The sequence below is a fragment of the Triplophysa dalaica genome, chromosome 1 (genome assembly GCF_015846415.1).
Source record: "Triplophysa dalaica isolate WHDGS20190420 chromosome 1, ASM1584641v1, whole genome shotgun sequence".
Lineage (NCBI taxonomy): Eukaryota > Metazoa > Chordata > Actinopteri > Cypriniformes > Nemacheilidae > Triplophysa > Triplophysa dalaica.
Genome location: NC_079542.1, coordinates 33,015,681 through 33,035,190, shown reverse-complemented (window position 1 = coordinate 33,035,190; position 19,510 = coordinate 33,015,681). Strand labels below are relative to the sequence as shown.

The window sequence follows — 19,510 nt, the reverse complement described above, 5'->3', positions numbered from 1 at the left end:
ACACTGTAGTGTACCATGTGTTATGCAGTCTAGTGTACTGTAGTGTTTTACAGTGTAATGTATTGTTATGTAGTGCAGTGTAGTATTCTGTAGTGTACCACATATAGTGTAGTATAATGTAGTGTTGTATAGCCGTGTTTCTTAACCGTGGGTAAGCAGACCTCTAGTGGTCCGTGGCGTAACTGCAGGGGGTCCGTAGGACCCTTTAACAATGTTTTATTATATTGCATTAAGGGTTTGAAATGAACTCCCACCAGACGCAGATAAAAATCAAGCGAGTCTGTTATTGCAGTCAAATGAAATGCCACATTGACTTCTTACTTGTGTTCATAAATTGTCATTCACTTTGCAGTGAAGCTTCATGCTAACCAAATCATATTCTGCGCATATCTGACTCGAACATGCTGCTTCATTTAGAGCAGTCGCCGTAAGACCTCACAGTACCGCGAGAGAGAGTCTGCTTTTGCAGACTGCAGTAATTTGTTGTCATATGTGTGGTGGTTCTGCGCAGCGCCGCACAAAGTCGAACAAGTATATTTTCATTGAAGCACCTTACATTACCTTATTCATGACCTTAAGCTCTTAGCAATATAGTAATGGCATCAGTTTCACCTCATCAGCTCAACACGTGGATCTATAAGAACTCAGAAGTGTAACGGAGGCCTTCTGTTGTGTGAAAGTGTGCATGTGCAAACAGCAATCTTTGTTAGATCACTCATCTGTCACCGGACCGATTGGTCTCTTATTCAGATCGGTTTTGCTTCAGATCAGTTGTAAGGAATGCGTAGGTGATGGGTGTAATTTGCGGGTGGGACATGCCCACACCACTTTTCGGAAGAAATGAAGAAATGCTTGCAGAAAGTGTGTACCTGTTTTGTTTAGGGGGCGTTAACATCTTAAGGTCGTTGGAGGATGCAGGATGCGCCGCTTTCTCACCATCTCCCGTTGTTCAAACTTATATTTGCAGAAAACAGAGAGCCAGGATTCCAGAAACGCGGCCAGTATGAAATGCGTGCATCATCCGCGTTCACAGCGCTTGGTTTTGCATCCAGTGTCCAAGCACAAAAACGCGTAAACCAACGAACAAGTGACATTTTTTGTCATAGGAATATTCTTTTAAGTGTAATGCACCGCAACAACCAAGCGATTTTCCCAAATGACAGTTTGGGAAACATTAGGGAATGTGAGAGCTGGAGTCAAAAGGGGAGTAGGCAATGGACAGACCGCCCACAATATATGATAAATATTCCCAACGAGTTATTACATATACAATTTATTAAATGTTTTTGTCCCCACGACTTTCACAATATTTTACTGTTCACTTATTTATGTTATGTTTTATTTTGTACCAATATGCAATATACACTTGAACATGTATTTTTATAATACTTTTATTTAATAAATGAATTTAACATGCTAATCCATCAGATGAGTAAACACAACTACAAGCCAAAGAACACTTAGTGTAGAATATTTCATTACTTTCAATCAATCTCCATCAATAGATTGAGTACTGAGCAAACGTGTATGGAGCGAATATGCTTATGCTGGTTTCACACTAAACGCAAACGATCACGTTCCACGCTCGTTATTACTCGCGGGAAAGTTCGTTATTTTCGCGTGAGTAGAGCGAACTGACAAATATTTTAAACCTTCGCGGAAGACGAGATTGATGCGCGTTCGCCTCTACATGTGCCTTGGATTGACTTTGTATGTAATTAACTCGCGCAAAACGCTTAATTCTGGTTTGGTGTGAACACAGTGTTACACCTTTCAATCAATATAAATTAAGTATATGTAAATATCGTTTTAGGTATGTTTCTGAGAAGTACAGAAAAAGTTGCATTTTTAGATTCAAATAAGTATACTAATAAGCTTAGATTTTGTACAGTAAGGGATGTAAACATGATCATTGACGCAGTGCTTGACGTTTGTTGCTCTCATTCAAGTTTTCACTCCATTGAATCGCTTTGCGTCCAATTGTGTGAACAGCAATTTTTGCAGGTCAAACCACTGATTTTCAATGGGGTTGCACTCTAGCTGGGAATGCTAACTTCTTTTTGAACCCTCCCTTAGTTTGGAGCTCATTTTCCTGTTAGAGAATAGATTTGCAATAAACCCATTTCTATGTTTTTGACTTTTTTCTCTGCACTACACCGAAGCTTTTAGACTACTTAGAAGTGCTCTCCCTACCTTAGGCTTAAAAAGATTGCTGGTTTTGTTAAATACCTTTCAGCCAACTTCAGGCTCGACTTAATGCTGGCATCTGGAAAGAGACATCTTTCTGAAAGAGGTAGAAGCTGAAGTGCTAAAGAGATCTTGATATCTGAAGAGTTTCTCAAAGTTCGTCCAAAGAGTTCTGCAGTTTTGTCAGCATTGAAGCTGCTCTCTTGTTCCCTTCGTACACACCATTTGCTCTATAAGACCTGATCTTCTGCCCCTTGTGCCATTATTTTTGTTCTATTTTGCTACCATAAATTTCACAGGGCTCCTTTGAAGGACCAAAGCAATCTCTTTAAAGCATTCTCTAGCTTTTTTCCTCCTAATAACTTCATCTCAGAGTTTGACTGGCAACTTTTGTGCGGTTAATTTTAAAAAGGATGGTTCACACAAGAACAAAATTGTATTCAGTCTCATGTGGTTTATAACCTGTTTGTGACTCTTTCTTCAATGGAACAAAAAAGGAAGTATTTTGAGAAATGTCTCAGTGGTTCTGTGTTCTTACAATGGAAGCCAATGAATCGGGCGGCGCGATTGGCGCAAACGCAAATCAATCTCGTCTTACGTCAAAGTATATATTTCATATTATATGTTATTATAAGAATATTTGACAGATCGCATCACTCACGCAGAAATAACAAACTTATACCTTGAGTTATAAAAGCGTGGAACGTGATTGGTGTCGACCCAGCATTAGATAGGTGGGAGGGCACTTGTAAAAAACTTGGTTAATTGTTGGTGATGATTAATTGCTTTTCTTGTCACACAATTTTCTGTATTTGCTTTGAAACAATGGCAAAATCTGAAAAGCATCTTCTTTTAGACAGTGTGTTGGAATATAATCCCCCAACTCTAACACATTTAGAAAAAGAAGTCTAGAAAACACCCTAAATAGTCTTTTAGAAGTTTGATATTGCAAAAGAGTCATTTATTTTAATCTGAGTCGGTGTATTCGATGCACAGAAAGGATTCCCGCCCTAGCATTCTGTGTTTGCTGATACAGCTGTTGGATTACATTAGATCAGGAATGGATTTGATTCGGGATTTAGGTGGGATTTGAGTTTCACATATTTTATCTGAAACTGTTGTGTTACGGCCTTGCACACGAACTTGGTGCATTTTGGGAATGTGTGGGTTGGTTCTGTTCCAAAATGGGCACTTTATCATCATCCTACCTGAGGTGAAACACCCTTCGCATACAAAGCAAATTCATGCATCAAAAAGCACAAGGAAGACTTGCCAAGTTTAAAAAATATTTTAAGTCAATGTTTGTATGCAGATACCTTTTGGTCATACTTTGAGAAACTTCACGTGACCTGTCACAACGAAGCCTGAGATTGCTTTTTCTAAGAAGGACGAAAAATGTGTTGTGGAATACAATGCGGACTGTTCACTTTGGCACAAGCTGTACTGCTTTCTTGATATTTTAAGAGGCCCAGACTATTTGCACTATTTTTAAATCTCTTTAGCTGCTTCCTATTAAATGCAGCAACTGTTTTCCAGCGCCGCTCAGCATGCAAGCTAATATTGAGACGGCAAGCGCACACGATGTACTTTCGCATCCATTAAACCATTTCCCCCTTATTATTCTGTCGCATTAAATGACTCCGAGCTGTTGACAGGTCCCATCACAGCATTCCTAATCTCCACACAAAACCTGCAGTTTCTTTTGTCTAATTTAAGTGCTCCAGACATCAAAATTAAACCACATCGCATTAAACTTCACTTGCAGTGAAACCTTTGCAGATGTTTGCTCTTTCTCCGCATATTCAATATCCGTTTCAATATCAATTCGAGTGCATCTGTGGATGTCCTCCGCCATTATGACATCACCCATTCAATTAGACACGGAATACAGACTTGCCAAAATGTTAACATGGAAATCAATGGCAAAAGCCACTGGGTTTGTAAGACTTAACCAAACGTATAAGCAGTTTTGGAATGTATATTTCAAACGCAGTCCGTTTTTAAAACCACCGCATGTCATTGCCATTACTCATGGTAAATTAGCAGTTGTCAGGATTTCTGGCTTTAACGTTAAATTTTTCCATTGAGGCTTTCAAAAGCCCTCGTTTTCCATACATTAACTTGAAGGGCTTCAACATAATTACTCTTGTCAGATAACAGCCGAATGTTTCTCTTTTCAAATCACGCGTCTCTTTTTCTGATGTCATGTTCCTTTTCTGTCATGTGGGGTCTGTTAAATTAAGGTTTTTATGTGCTGCATTTTTTATTCCAGCTTTCCATTACAATCGTATCGAGAATGAATGGAAACAAAGAGCTGCATATCATACATCCTTTGCATATCAAAAGAACCGAGTACTTAAAAGAGAAGACGTAATGTCAATGAAAGATTAGGAAAAGTAATTTAGGAAGAAATACATTGTGAGAAACTGATAGCTTTTTAAGACATTTTTTACATGCCAAGATCTAGGGGATCAAAGAATTTATCAAGCGTGATGAATACATGTTTGTAAGATAGTAACGTATTGAATCACTGAAGCAAAAGACGAGAGCAGTTCCTTCATTTACATTTAAAAGGACTTTTGATGAAAATACTTATTTTCCATATGAGCAAATGTTCATTTGTTTGAATCTATATATTCTTCATCTTTTATTATCAAAAGTGGAAGCCTGAATAAGCTGTACTTTATTAAGAATTAAGACTTTGTGTCAAAGCTTGGTCACATGAACACTTTTGAATTTAGCCAATAAATGACCAACAATAACATCTTAGCAGCCTTATGGCCACATGCTAACAACCAGTCACAATACTTGACCAAGCACTTAGCAACACCTTCAAGGACAAACGCAACACTTAAATTCTCTTCAGAATTTGTTCAAATAAAATGTAGTTGTGTTTGTTATACTATCATATACTTTGATAAAGGTTGAACAGACTAAGCCCATAGGATGACTGGCTAACAATTCACCATAGTCATCAAAGCGCATCAACTCTGAGACCAGGTTAGTTTAAGCAAAAAGTATTTCATTTGTTGTTCAACCAAGTAAAACATTTGGTGCCAAATCAAAATTGTGTCTCTCTTGACCTGAAAAACATCAGCCAGTTTCTCCAGTTTATTGTTCCTATCAATTATTTTTACTTATTTAGACTCTTATTTTTGGTCTTGCTCTAAGTCGCTCTCTCCAAAATACCATCATTGAGAACATTTCCATCTGTTCCATTGTTGATTCCTCATGTCCAGCCTCCCCATAATTCTGTGTGACATCTCTCTGTTGGGTTCTATTTTAAGAGTAGAGTCAGCCGCTCGCTTCTTCCTTAAGATGTCTGCAGAGTGACTCATGGCACCAGACCAAACTGCTGCTGTTTATTAAAAAACAATCTGTTTGCTCCTGTGCAAGTTTACAATTATGAGCATTTGCTAGTTGTTGTTCATTGTTGTAATGTTTGTTCAGGTGAACAGTGATGGTTTGCAGTATTTTGGATGATTCACTCGGATGACTTTGTTTAAAACATTGTCAAAACTATTAAAGGCTTGCCAAGTTCCAAGAATATTGCTGACTTTAATTGACTAGTTTTTAATTGGGTTGCACATCCATACCAACTCTTGCACTAGTTAGGACATGTATGTTGCCAAGACGACTCTGCACTGCATAAAAGTTTATTAAATAGAGTAAATTGACAGATTTATAAACCCTGAAGCCATCGTCAACGCAATGCGGCCCAAGGGGTGGACTAACGGTGAATTTCCACTGGCATGGAGCATGCGGAGCAGAGCAAGCATTTTCAATTCATTTGAATAGGAGCAGCGCTGGACACTCACGTGTTGCATTATGGGTCCGACAGCTTGGTGGAAAAGGCGTTGGGAGCGGCCGAGAGCGTCAAAAAAGTTATCTATTCTTAACTTTATGCAAATATCAAGCAACAAACAGCAGGCGTCAGTCAATTGCTGGTTTTTTTAAATACCTTGTTGTAAATAATCTTGGCGAACCAAGACGTACGCTTCCGTCTATTTGCAAATGGTGGATTCATTTCGGAGGTGTGTTAGTGTAAAAATGAATGACACACCTCAAAGCAAACGCTGTAATGGAAATTCACTGTAAGGGGGCTGAAGCCCCTTTCGGTCCAATGTTTTTATTACCATGCCCTGTACGAATCACTTTGGGACCGATCACATTTCAGATCTTTTACGTCCACAAATTGTTTATATTAAATGTAGACACGCATCAAGTACACTCAAACAGAAAGCCATGCAGTCACGGTGCATGTTTAACGCACTCTTTTTTTCCAGGTGCGTCGAAATCCAGGTATCTTTTGCAACGGCAGACGCCATTACAGCGCAAGCTTTCGACCAGTAAAAAAAAAGAGGCGCATCATTATCTACATCATAAATGGATGTCTCTGGCTTAAGCTCCAAATCGATTCACCCTAGAACTGCCCCTGTTGCTATAGTGTTGCTTTGCAGCTAATAAGGTGTTTTTAACATTTGGAATATTGCGTTTTAATTATGTTCTGGAAACTTGTGCATTGGTTGGTGGTTGCTAGGGTGATATAAGTGGGCCTAAAGACACAAAGAAGTGCCCTGAAATATGTAGATTTGATTGATGGGTTAACATAATAACCACTAAAACAGGAACTTGTAATTATCGTTTGGCCTTTTTATAGTTTTTTTTACCTGGACAGTTCAGCGTAGAGAGACAGGAAATGATGGGATGAGAGAAGAGGGTTACAGGAGCCGGGAAAAGACCGCGAGCACATCGGCACACAGTCAGCTGGACCAATGGCTCCAACATGACTCCTCCCACTTTTACAATACACAATAGAGTTTAGTTAACCTCAGTTTGGAACAAACTAAACTTATTTCAGTTAACAGCTGAAAAGCACTGAAATCATAATAATAAACAAAAATTAAAATCAAACCGAAATTAATTATTCTTATATAGCAACATAACAAAAAAATGACAAAAGCATAGACCAAAATTACTAAAACTTTAACTAAAATGAACACATAAACTAAACATCTAAAAATGAATGCTAATTGAAAATAGTAATAATAAAAATAAACTGTTTTACCTTTTTCTTATTTTCTCCTGTAAAGCTGCTTTGGAACAATGCACATTGTGAAAAGCGTTACATAAATACATTTGAATTCTATTGAATTGATGAGGTGCGGAATGTTATAAATATTGTTTAAAAATATATGCTGGGGTTTTGTCCACTAGTACACAAGTGCTGTATGCAGGCAAGCACCTGATTTGTTCAGAGTGTTTTTAGCCAACCTGAATTAAAATCACCCCTAGAGTCTCCATAACTGAATTAAAGATAATGATGTCTAATACTATATATACCTCTATTGTTGAAGAGTTCAAGTCAAGGTCTGCTCAGCTTGTGGGCAAATCAGTGACTTATCTCACGCACACACACACACACACACACACACAAACACACTCTAATTAAACATGGACACAACTGACATCTCGTTAAAAATCTGTTCACGTAGATCCTTTAGTCACTACCTCTGGCTATTCATTGTGTGTGAATGCCAAAGTGTGTGTGTTTACTGGCTAATTTTACAATAGATTCTGTAATTAAGACCTTAATGACACCCAATACAAGTGTGCCTGCACCCGAGGCCTAGATGTGCACGTGAGCGCGCATGTTTACTAGTCCGTTCTCTTAACCCCAGACCGGAGGTCATACATTCATTACCTGTTGAGTCTTCTTTGTCCCGACCAGGCGATGGCTAGCGTGGGAGGATGTGACTAAAACAAGGCGTCTGCCTTATTCATCAGCACATTTCTCTGGAACATGCGTGTAGCCGTTGACAGTAATGAAGTGTTCATCGGAGATTAATGGCGATGGCTTGTCTGTCTGTATTTCCGTCTTTGATAGGGAAGCGCCGGGGTGGTTTTGTTTCATCTCGCTTATGAAACTCTCATGAAAGCCATTAGAGAGTTTTCCAGCCCTGAGGAATCTCATTTATTCCTCTCCGGTTATCGGTGAAGATGCCACTCGCACATTGAGCGAAATGTGCGCTTGTTTCTCTCAGATTGAAAATGATCTTGACTGTGTCAGAGCCATTGAGAGAGAGTTCTGCCAACGGAAGTCCAAAACGCTGTCACATGATTCATGGAGCCTTCAGACAGATGTTTTCTCTTTAAAAGCTTTATTTCTTTCATTTTTTAATTCATTAAATGGCTTTCGTCTTTAAATGGGTGAAAAGTTTACCTCAGTTGGTCTGTTTAGTCACAGCTCCATGCATTACTAGTAACTTCCGGGAACTATTGAGAGCCTCCATGAACCGCTATTGCTGTGAAAAAACTGTTCCATTGGAGTCAACGGATCTGACTCGACTCTCTCTCTTTAAATGGCTCTGGAGTGTATAGAGTTTGAGAATAGTACAGCGACTCTGTTCTTGAACCTAGTGAGCTGTCTAAGTAGATAATGGAGTTATTTGGTGCTGTTATGAAAAAAGGTATGCTTCAAGTTCTTATATTAAGCAAACTTGAAGAAATACTTCACCCAAAAATAAAATGACTTCGTCATTCAAGTTGTTCCAAATATGTATTTTTTGAAGAATGTTAATAACCGAATAGTTCTGGGGAACTATTGACTACAAAAGTAGGAAAAAAACTACAATGGTGCCCAATTGTTTGGTTTTACAGATTCCACAAATTATCTTGAGGTTGAATAAATTATGTATTTTTTGGGTGAACTAGCCCTTTAACTATATTTGTATAGTATACTTGTAAGTGCACAATTTCAATACTATGACAATGCATTCTGACACGCACTCTTTTGATTAAATTGCAGTGCGGCATCCCATTTAACCATTGTGGATAAAGCAACCCCATAATGCATTGCGGCAATTTGGTGCATTTGGAGAAAATGAAATAATGATTGAAATATTGATTGTGTTTTCAATCGAATTAAAAGCAGATTTTTTTACCCAATATTTGCTTTACTTTAACACGTTTCATGAGATTCCTCTGGAATGTCTTGCCCCGTAGTGCATCACCGTACACGCAAGTTGTTTTGCTTTCACAGTTGTCAAAGGTACGGTTGACAGAGCTAAACTCGTATTAAACCTCGAACATTCCTTTTTAACCGACACCCTCGGTTATTCATACTCTAATTGTATGTTTTCAAAAGCAAACGCCACTGGGTGTTGATAGAACATCGTTCTTCTGTGTGTTATTTAGCGGGGCGTGGATGAGTGCTGAGCATTTTTGCTGGACGGTGGATTAGCTGTTGATTTATTTTGGTGAAGTATGGATGTGTTGGAGCGTCAGGGCAAGTGTGTGCGTGTGTGTACTGTATACAGGGGTTATGAATGTCTGACCACATCTGTTCTGACATGAAAAGTGATGCATGCCGACACCTTTTTCTTTCGCAGCATGCTTTTTTACTGGTTCCCAAATCGTTTGTAAGGGAGAATATTTGTCCCAATCTCCTTCTGGGTTGTAACTGACATCCACCCGAGTTAAAGGAGCCGTTTGTGACATTGACACCTAGAGGTTGAGCTTGGTATCGCAGTACAAAATATTGACGAGAATTTATTCGTTTGCAGTGATTCTGTTGTTTGTTAACAGTAATAAAATTGTCAAAGTATATATTGCAATTGTACCACAAAGGGTGAAATCTCTGACAAAGATGGAGGAAAGGACCAAAGGAACAAAGTGAAAGAATTTCTTCACATTAATGCAACGTCGTTTCTAGGTGTCAAAGTTATCAGTTAAATGGATTTTTCCGTCTGAGCCATTCACACTCTGTCAGTCGACAAGAATGAACAGAAGATGCAGGAGTCTCATTCACAGAGAGGAGAATGACTCTCATTTTAAAGACCTCGGCAGGCCATGTGTAGAAGAATTTGAGAATTTAAGGCATAATAGGTAATGTTTGTGACCATGGACCCCAAAACCATTTATAAATAGCACGGGTATATTTGTAGTAAAAGTCAACCATACATTGCATGGGTCAAAATATTTTTTCTTTTATGCCAAAAATCATAAGGATATTAAGTAAAGATTGTGTTCCATGAAGATATTTTGTACATTCCGTAATCGTTGTATCTCATCTCATATTGTCCTATCCTTACAAAACACATAGATGCAAAGCTTATTATGTATAGATCTTAATTTCAAAAAATGTACCAATGTGAGTGGTTTTGTGGCCCAGGGTCACAATTTTGCATAAAAATTGTAAACAGAATGTTGTGATGGAAAGGGTCCCTTCTGCCGGATTCGCTCTCCCGTCACCAAACAGAACCGGGAAGCACTTGCAGTCTGTTGACCTTTGTTTGTCAAAGTGTCGTTGTGTCTGCTTCACGCCAGCTGGCTGTCGGCTCGTCTGATGGTGCTTTTAGAGTCGTTGACCGATTTGTGCGATTAGAAATAGACGTGCATTTGTCTTGCCAGCATGCGGTCAATAGAACACCGCACAATAATTAAACCGCTCTTTTTTGCCAAATAAACTCTGTTGGACAAATTGCAGAGACCTACCTGTGTGGGAGACGAAGTCTGTCTTTATTTTATTGCTCAGAGGTTGTTCTCTCAAAGCCTAGGAGATTGGATTGAGTCCTCAGTTATGATTTGTTGATGTATAAACATTATTTCTTGATGTAACAACCTTATGTAACAAGACATTGTAGCAATTTTGTATGAATGCAAATGAATGAAACCATAAAATTATTAGAAAAAAGCAAGAATGAAACTGCATCCTCAAATCTAAGGTCATGGGCAAAAGCAGTCTTTCTGGTCAAGCATGACACACAGCAGTTTGTTGACCAGCAATCCATGGTAGGGGAAACATTTGTGAACTTACAGCATCTCAAGTCATGTTCCTCGCAGATTTGCAGTTCTTTCTCATGTCAACAGAATGCTCAGACTCTAGGAAAATAATGGCTGTAGTGATGTTAAAAAATGAATCCATCCATTATAGGAGAAGCAGTTTGTCTACATTGCCGAGTCTCTCGGGGCTTGCCTGAGGAATCCAGAGAGCACTGCTTCTCTGTTTGTGATTATCAGAACGCTCTCCTCAGCATCTGGGTCAGGAGAGGAGAGAGTCTGAGGCACGACTGACATATCTCTCTCTCTCTATCTCTGTGCCCATTCCAATTTGAGCCATGAAATTCAGAAACAAAAATATAAGATAACTAAGCAAAAGCCTCTCGTCTCTCTCTCATTTGGCCTATTTTTTCTCTCAGCCTTTTAAATATATTTCGTTATGTATTGTCAGTCTCTTAATCTCTGTCTCACTGTCAAGTTTCTCAGTTGTTGATCTGTCCGTCTGTCTGTCTACCTATATGTCTATCTATCTATTCTGTCTATATATTATCTGTCAGTTTTGTCTGTTCCTTCTATCGATTGTGTCTACCAATATGTCTGTCAGTCAGAAAACATGTTTTTCTCTGTTATAATTCAGTGTATTTTAGCAAAGATGTTAGCTGTAAGTAATTGTTGTGGTAGTGCACGTACAGCAGGATGATGTGTGTAAACTGTTTGTGTATTCGTTTTGTGTACATCCTCCAGGTAAACCAGCGTACCTTCACATGGGAGAGGAGGTGGATGGTGTGGACATGCGTGCGGAGGTCGGCCTGTTGAGTCGAAACATTCTGATCAGAGGCGAGATGGAGCCCACCTGTTATGGCAACGAGGCCTGCAAATTCTTTTCCTTTGACACGTTCGGTGGACATTTCAAGGTACACCATTATCACATCGAGCACACATTTCTCAAAAGCCAAGTACAACCCACATTTGCTTAGTCCACAAGCTTATCTGAAGATTCACACCTTCAGAGTAAGTTATTGCAACGACGCCAGCCCCAGCTCGACATTAACACTCTGTCAAACAAGCTGAAGGGAATATTCTCTGGCTTGAGCTCATGTGAACCCGACAGCGTGTAAAGAGACTGTCAGTGTGTGTGTGCGCGTGTGTGTCTGTGTGTGTTTGTCTGTGTGAGGGGGCGACTCCAGCAGCTGACCTCTCGAGTAATTGGCCCAGATCTGACTGTTCCTGTCCCCTCCTCACCCTTGCTGTCAGGAGAAGGTTGCCCCGGTTCTCCATTCAAGAAGACATTTCTGCTTAGAACAACTAGGGCACCCTGTCTTCAAAAACTACCCAGCAGTAATGATTTCAGGAGTGATCATGTAAAAACATGTCAACTGTTTTTACATCCCAAAATTTATTTTTATTCGCAGTTATTTCATTCACATCCAAACCAGTGCTGATGTTTTAACATGGTACATGACAGAAGCCTTATGCATCCATTCAAATAATTATATCAATATTTTAATTTTATCATTTTTTTCTAAATGTTTTTCTCAGTATAAAGAATAGCAGCGCCCACATCACAACTATAAAAAAGATACAAAGGGACAAAAATGTTCTTTCAGAGACGAATTTTATGAGCTGATGACAGCCAATCAAAATCTATTTGAATTTAAAGGGCTCATACAGTTAAAAATGTGAAACGGCAGCATGCAAGCTAAAAACATTATACTCCGCTGGTGTGGACACTAATATAGTTTTCTGAACAAAAGTAGCCCATACAATTTCTGCGCTATATTCAGTATTTTGTGAGGCTTTATGGTAGTATTATGAGGAACGAAAACTGAATAGTTATGGTTTCATCGTTTACTGAAAACCTACCCCTACAATGTCGCTCTTAAGTTTGATAAACATTTCTTCTGCTGTGCTTGGATTTGTAATCGCAAATTTAAGAACCCATAGCGTTACACTAAACATCTCCTGTTGTTTTCCATGGAAGTCATGGAAAGACATAAATGATGACAATTTTCATATTTGGGGTGAATTGACTTGGGCTGAAGTGTTGTTTTTAATAATGTTTTGTGGAAAAGTTTACGTTTTTTCAAATGGATTCATTATAATAACAAAAGATGGTTCTTGCTTGTAGAGGAGGCATTTCTATTATTCAAAGAAAATATATTTTCCTATACAGTATATTAACTGTCAATATATCAAATAATTTAATATTTATTTAAAGATATATAGAATAATACATTACGAACGTTACGACATTACAATACATTGAACAACACATAAATAATATTTGATTTTCATTTACTGAAAAATACAACCACTATATTTTTGTTTCCAAATGGTGTAATCCCTAAAACTTGGCTTTTTATCCCTTAAAAACTCAAATGGTTTCCTCATTTACAGTAATGAACCCACTAAACATCTGACTGACTTTTAAGGCTGTCACATTCATTATCACATGATATTCACCAGGATAGTCATATGGTTGAAGCATTTAAAGAAATGCCAGACGGTGGAATTGGTCAAACTAAATTTAACTGTCCCACAGGACATTAAAGGCAAATTTTTTGACATCTTCCTCTGGAAATCCTCTGGTTTTGCATTATGCATTGCACGGATATGAATTGCGACAATTTGACAGTGGTCGCAAAAAAGGCAAACATGAGATGTGAAAGCGAACATTCTGCCAGATGTGTGAAAACGTACAATAAGAAATCTATCTAGTTGACACGTTTACTTCCCGCATATGAATATATTCACACATGTCAAAGCTCTGAAAGCGCAGTGATTTTTACATTTCACACTTTCTTTTCTGTTCATTTATTTTTCATTTTTGACATTCCTTCATTAAGCTTTAGTTTCTGAGTTCAAGTTCCTTCATTAGTTTCTATTGAGAGCAACGACTTGTCAAAGAAATGTTGAATTATATGACATTCGTTTTTTTTTAATGTAGAAAGGTGCAAAAGATTGTGGCAATGATTCAGTTCTCTGACTCTCTTCAGATGGAGCGAGGTTTCCGTTCGGTGCATGTGCAGGGGGTGGAGTTAATGCACATGGGTCAGCAGTCTATGGGTCACTATCCCATCCACTTCCATATGAATGGAGATGTGGACCAGAAGGGAGGCTATGACCCGCCAACATATGTGAAAGATCTGTCCATTCATCACTCCTTCTCCCGATGCGTCACTATTCACGGCTCCAACGGGCTGCTGGTAAGTTTCAGGGTGCCGAAAGACCTCCATGTTGAGGATAATTTCAATCTTTATGACCAGGGAATGTGGGATTGTTTTCGCAGCTTTACAGTGATGACAGGTTGAGGTTTCCGAGGGTGAAAAATAAATCTGCGTCAAATAAATGAACTGACGTTTTTTTTGCGTCGAACAGGACAAAACAATACCGTTACAGTCCCTGTGAGCCGGAAGTTGCGATCGGTATTTACATCCCTATTTTGAAACATTTCAGAGTTTAATAGAATTTTGAATAAAAAAATTTTTAGGCGTGGCTTCTGTGTTTCTCTGAAATTTGATTGGATGTATAAAAACAAACTGACAGTTGATGGGGTGAGTGAACAAATGCTCCGCCCAAGTTGTTAAGATTGATAATCACTAGAAGGCAGAAGTGAGTTTTCAACTGAAGATCTTGAGGACACGTGAATTTTAAAAAGAGAATGACCAACATTGATAAACCATTTACAATAAATGCTGCAATATTTCATGAAAAAAGGGAATTGTAATTTTTTATTTCACTGGGACTTTAAACATCAACATATCATTTCTTTAGCTGTATAACAAATATTCTAAAGTCCTTTGTGCTTAAATTTGAAACACTACTCTAACATCACCGCTTGATGACTTATTTTGGCGAAAATGCAAGTTTTACAATGCAAAATGTGACTGCAGTATGAATTATTCATGTCAGCTGGACATTCATTGTTTGTCGCCATTGTGCCGCATCGCACCATTTATTCATGACACGAGATGGCACGTTGCGATGTGACAAAGATGTGACTCCAGCGATCTTCACGGTACGCATTGTTTACATCAAAGAGATGCCACTTCCACCTACTCAAGCGTAGAGCCGAACAATGCACTTGGCTTTTGTCATTCAACCTTCTTGAATGTCTGAGATAAGGTTTGTCGTACTTCAACCAAACATGACTCTTGCATTTAACCGTACAGCGATCTGTCCTTAGATGCAGGACTGAGGCTGTAAAATACTTTCTTTTCTTCAAAGATGAGAAGGTGTCACGGTAGAAAGATCCGCATTATTTGTCGGTGATAGCAAGCTTAGATTGTATTTCGAAGGGGGGATCTGACATTGGCTGCCTTAAATGCATTTAACAAGGCTAAATGTTCTTTTGCCCAGCGGTAGCCGTATCGCGTGCCGATTTACAATTCACCCATTTCTCTAAAGGGATTATTGGAATTACTTTCAGCCCCAAAAATTGTTTGTTTGCCGGATCACGCCGAGCAGCTGAAATTGGATGCGGTCGCATGGCATGAAGTTATTTTGCTTGCAAGGTTTCATTCTGCATCATTACTGTTAGTTTGTTAAGTTCTTCCGATCAGTCAACTTCCCCACATAGACGGTTCTCCAAAGAAAAACTTCCTTGTTGAGATTTTCCTGTGGCATCAAAACCCTTTGTGATCCCAATTATAACTTTTATTTTAAAGAGCGAACGCCAGAATGTCAAACCTGATCTCCGCTCTTCTGATGTTCTTAATGTTCCCCTAGGTGAAGGACGTTGTCGGATACGACTCTTTAGGGCACTGCTTTTTTACAGAGGATGGGCCAGAGGAGAGGAACACGTTTGATCACTGTCTGGGTCTGTTGGTGAAGGCGAGCACTCTTCTACCTTCCGACAGAGACAGCAAGATGTGCCGATACATAACGGACGGAGCTTATCCTGGATACGTGGCTAAACCGCGGCAGGACTGCAGGTAAACCCAGAGAGAGGAAGATATGGAAGGCTGAAGAGGTCTGAAAAAGACTTTAAGGGTCTTTCACAAAAATAGGTGTTGACGCAGGCCAGGGCTTTTATAATACTTTTTCTGAAATTGCAGTCTGTTTTTGATAGTTTTGAACAGGGTAAATAGCTATTTGCACAACAGTTTTTATGCCACGTTAAAAACATGAATTAGATAGTGAGAATATAGTCACAATATCTAGAAAAATAAAGTCAAAAGTAAGTAAATAAAGTCATAGCATTGTGAATCTAAAGTCTAAATATTAGAGCCAAAATTATGCAAAGAAATTGTAGCAATTCAAAATCGCTTTGTTTTGAGAATAAAGTCAAAATTACAAGAATGAAGTCATAGTGTTGTGAACCTGAAATTGTAAAATTTTGAGAATAAAGCCAGAATCAAGAGAATAAAGACATAGCATTACGAGATACAAGTTGAATATTTGGGGAATAAAGTAAACCGTATGTATATAATGCCATAGCGTTGTGAATATGTCATAACATTTTTACAATAGTCAAATTAACTTAAAAAGTATGTGAAAATGTTAAGGATAAATGTTTATTTAAATTCTTAATATTTCTAGAATAAAGTCAAAATTATGTTAATAAAGCCGTAGCGTTGTGAATCTAAAGTTTATGAGAATAAAGCCAAAATCGAGCAACACTTAATTTTTAATTTACATAATTTTGACTTTATTCTCAAAATATTAAGATATTAATCTCGAATTGCTGCATCGTTTCAAAATATTAATATTCATAATATTAATATAAAACGATGCAGGTTTCAAAGGTTTCGTTGTTTTGTCAGTTCACATTTTAGTCAATGAAAGGACCTTAAAGGGATCATTCCTTTGTTGTTTTTGAGGCTTTTATTATGTTTTTTGGGTGTTTCACAATGGATGTTCATGTTTCTTATAAATAAAAAAACGCTTTATATATCACATATTTCAAGTCTATTGTTCATCGCTGTCACTTGACTAAACACAAAATGACTGGATTTCTTCCGGTCTATATAAAGTCCCTCCTTCCGAAACGCTCTGATTGGTAAAGCTGACAAGGTCTGTCGTGTTTGGTTCCGCGCTTAGATTGTGTGTATGAAGATGTCCTACCCATACCATATCAGCTTGCTTCCGCTTCTCAGGCTGTTGTGATTGGTCTGTGCCCCTCTCAGTGCACATGAATTCAGAAACTTAACCAAGGACGTCAACTTCATTCCATTAGTTAAACACATACGGATTGATCGAAGTGAAACGGAGGTCTTCTACTGCATACACAAACGTCAATCTTTATTAGAGATCGCTTTTTTTTGACACTGGACCGAATGGGGTCAGAACGGTTATATAAATTAACACTAATAACAGAAGCGTTAGTTATGCCATTTTATATTGGACCAGAGTTGGATAATAATACTACCAGATTGACTAGGAGACATTTGCAAGCAGGACCTCAAATGACATTTCATAGAAGTGTTTTAGAGATATGCACACACATTTACACACACACACACAATATCAGTGTATTACACAGAACAGCTTTCACAGCTGATGTTAAAGTCATGGAAGCTGTTAGTTGACCGTTGGTTATCTTAGAATGTGTGTAGCTGAATTATTATTACCAGCTGCAGGATTGAGCTGAAAGTGAAAGTAGTTTAGAGCGGAGCTCAGTCAAATGTTTACAATCTCTGATAACCGAACACTACTCCAGTGGCTCTTCCTCTTCTCAAAGGAAGAGTTTGACACTTTTTTGGCGTATTCATTTTGGCGGAGGTTATTAAAAGCACTCGGGAATAGTGATATCATGTACCCGGGAAGTAGAGGGCTCTGTAGTCTTTGAAAAGCGAATTCTGTTAAAGACAATATCTCGCTTGGCACTGAACTTTGAGCTTTATCATTTTGCAGGTATTATTTATGCTCTAACAGAAACATTACACACTGTACTAATATTTGATCATTTTTTGTCCAAAGATGCACTTGCATTCAATTATGTTTGGTAATAAAAAAAAGCCCTTCTAAACTCTTTGGGCAATAGTGTCTGGGCTGGGAAAAGTGGTGTTGAAAGTAGATAAAGTTTCATTCGAATAGTGCTTTTGAATTCATTCAAAGTGCACTTATAGATTCAGTGTTAGGGTAGGGTGGATGCTCATGGAAATGCAATTTAAAAGCAAAACAAATACCCATCCACCAATTTAGAAGGACGGAAAACAGACACAGCGTTTTGTGCATTTTTGCACTTAATTTGAAGAGATTATTTCCAGAAAGAGATAATGTTTCAAAATCATGTTTTTTATTGTGCATTACAATTAATATCAGTCAAACTGCAGATGGTTTGATATGATTTGAGCCATAATAACTAAAATAATACTGCTAACTAACACAAAATAACATGATAACAATAGAAGCAAAATCATTTGGGAAATAAACTCTTCATTTTTTATGCCTTGCTATGTAACATGTAGAAAGAATGAGCGTCTGAAGCATCAAAGCATTAAATGACAATAATCTCACTCCTTTCCATGATGAAATGGCACAAGCAAAAAAATCTCTCATAGTTTTTGTTCATGTTTAGTTACAGCAGAGACAAATAATGTGTTTGAGGTTAAAAATGGACATGTGATAAATGTCAGCCGTGTTTGTTTGGGTGGATGCAGGAAGCAATAAGACGGCACACAATCTAATCAGTGTCTCTCTCTTTCTCTTTTAGCGCCACCTCTACCTTCTGGATAGCTAACCCCAATAACAATCTCATCAACTGCGCAGCGGCTGGATCCGAGGTGAGACTCGTTACCACGGCAATGCCTCTTATTAACTGTGCCGACGCATCCATGCAAGTAGGGCCTCCTTTCCACCTACCCTGCTTGTTTGTGCGCTCATATCTCTATATGTGTGTGTGAATATTTTTATGTCCCGCTGTGTGAGTTCATTCTTCATACGTTGGGCTATTAGAAGAGCCATTAGTACTGACTTGCATTCTTTCTCGCCTGTACGGTGTGTTTGTGTGTGTGGTCTCGCAGGAAGCAGGATTCTGGTTTATTTTCCACCACGTCCCCACCGGGCCATCAGAGGGCATGTACCCCCCCGGCAAGACGGAGCACACACCCATGGGGCTGTTCATTAATAACAGAGCTCATTCCAATTACAGGGTGAGTGTGTGTGTCTTTGTGAACGGAAGTGGGTCACGGCACGGGAGATATAGGTGAGGGTATCCGAGCTCTCCGTATAGACCATTAAAGGGCCGATATGAAAGATTGATGATCTTGTTGTTGAAAAAAGGAAGAGGGTGATCGCATTCTCGCATCCGCCTGCCGTAATCTATGGCATCGCACTCGACGCGACCGCCATAATTGAAATATAATTCATTTTCAGCTTCAAGCTACTTGCCTCTTTAATATAGCATGATTTAAGGCTTCCAGCATCCAGGGGTTTGTGCTGAAGTATAGCATGGCCTTCCGTCACTATGAAGAAGCGTATGGCCGAGCCCATAAGAACTTGTATTTGTAACAGTCATTTTTTTCTGGTGTAAGTTGGCATTTAAAAAAAACTGTGTTTTAGAATTGGCTAAGACAGAATATTCTTTTCAATGAGTTCG

General features: G+C 38.6%; 1 protein-coding gene across 1 annotated transcript in view; it reads left to right on the top strand.

Annotated features, from left to right (window-relative positions):
* cemip (cell migration inducing hyaluronidase 1) overlaps positions 1–19,510 on the top strand; it is a 73,832-nt gene that overhangs the window by 40,619 nt on the left and 13,703 nt on the right. The window contains 5 exon segments of the mRNA XM_056754942.1: positions 11,713–11,882; positions 13,965–14,174; positions 15,697–15,902; positions 18,626–18,695; positions 18,936–19,064. Coding sequence (XP_056610920.1) covers positions 11,713–11,882; positions 13,965–14,174; positions 15,697–15,902; positions 18,626–18,695; positions 18,936–19,064 — 785 coding nt within the window.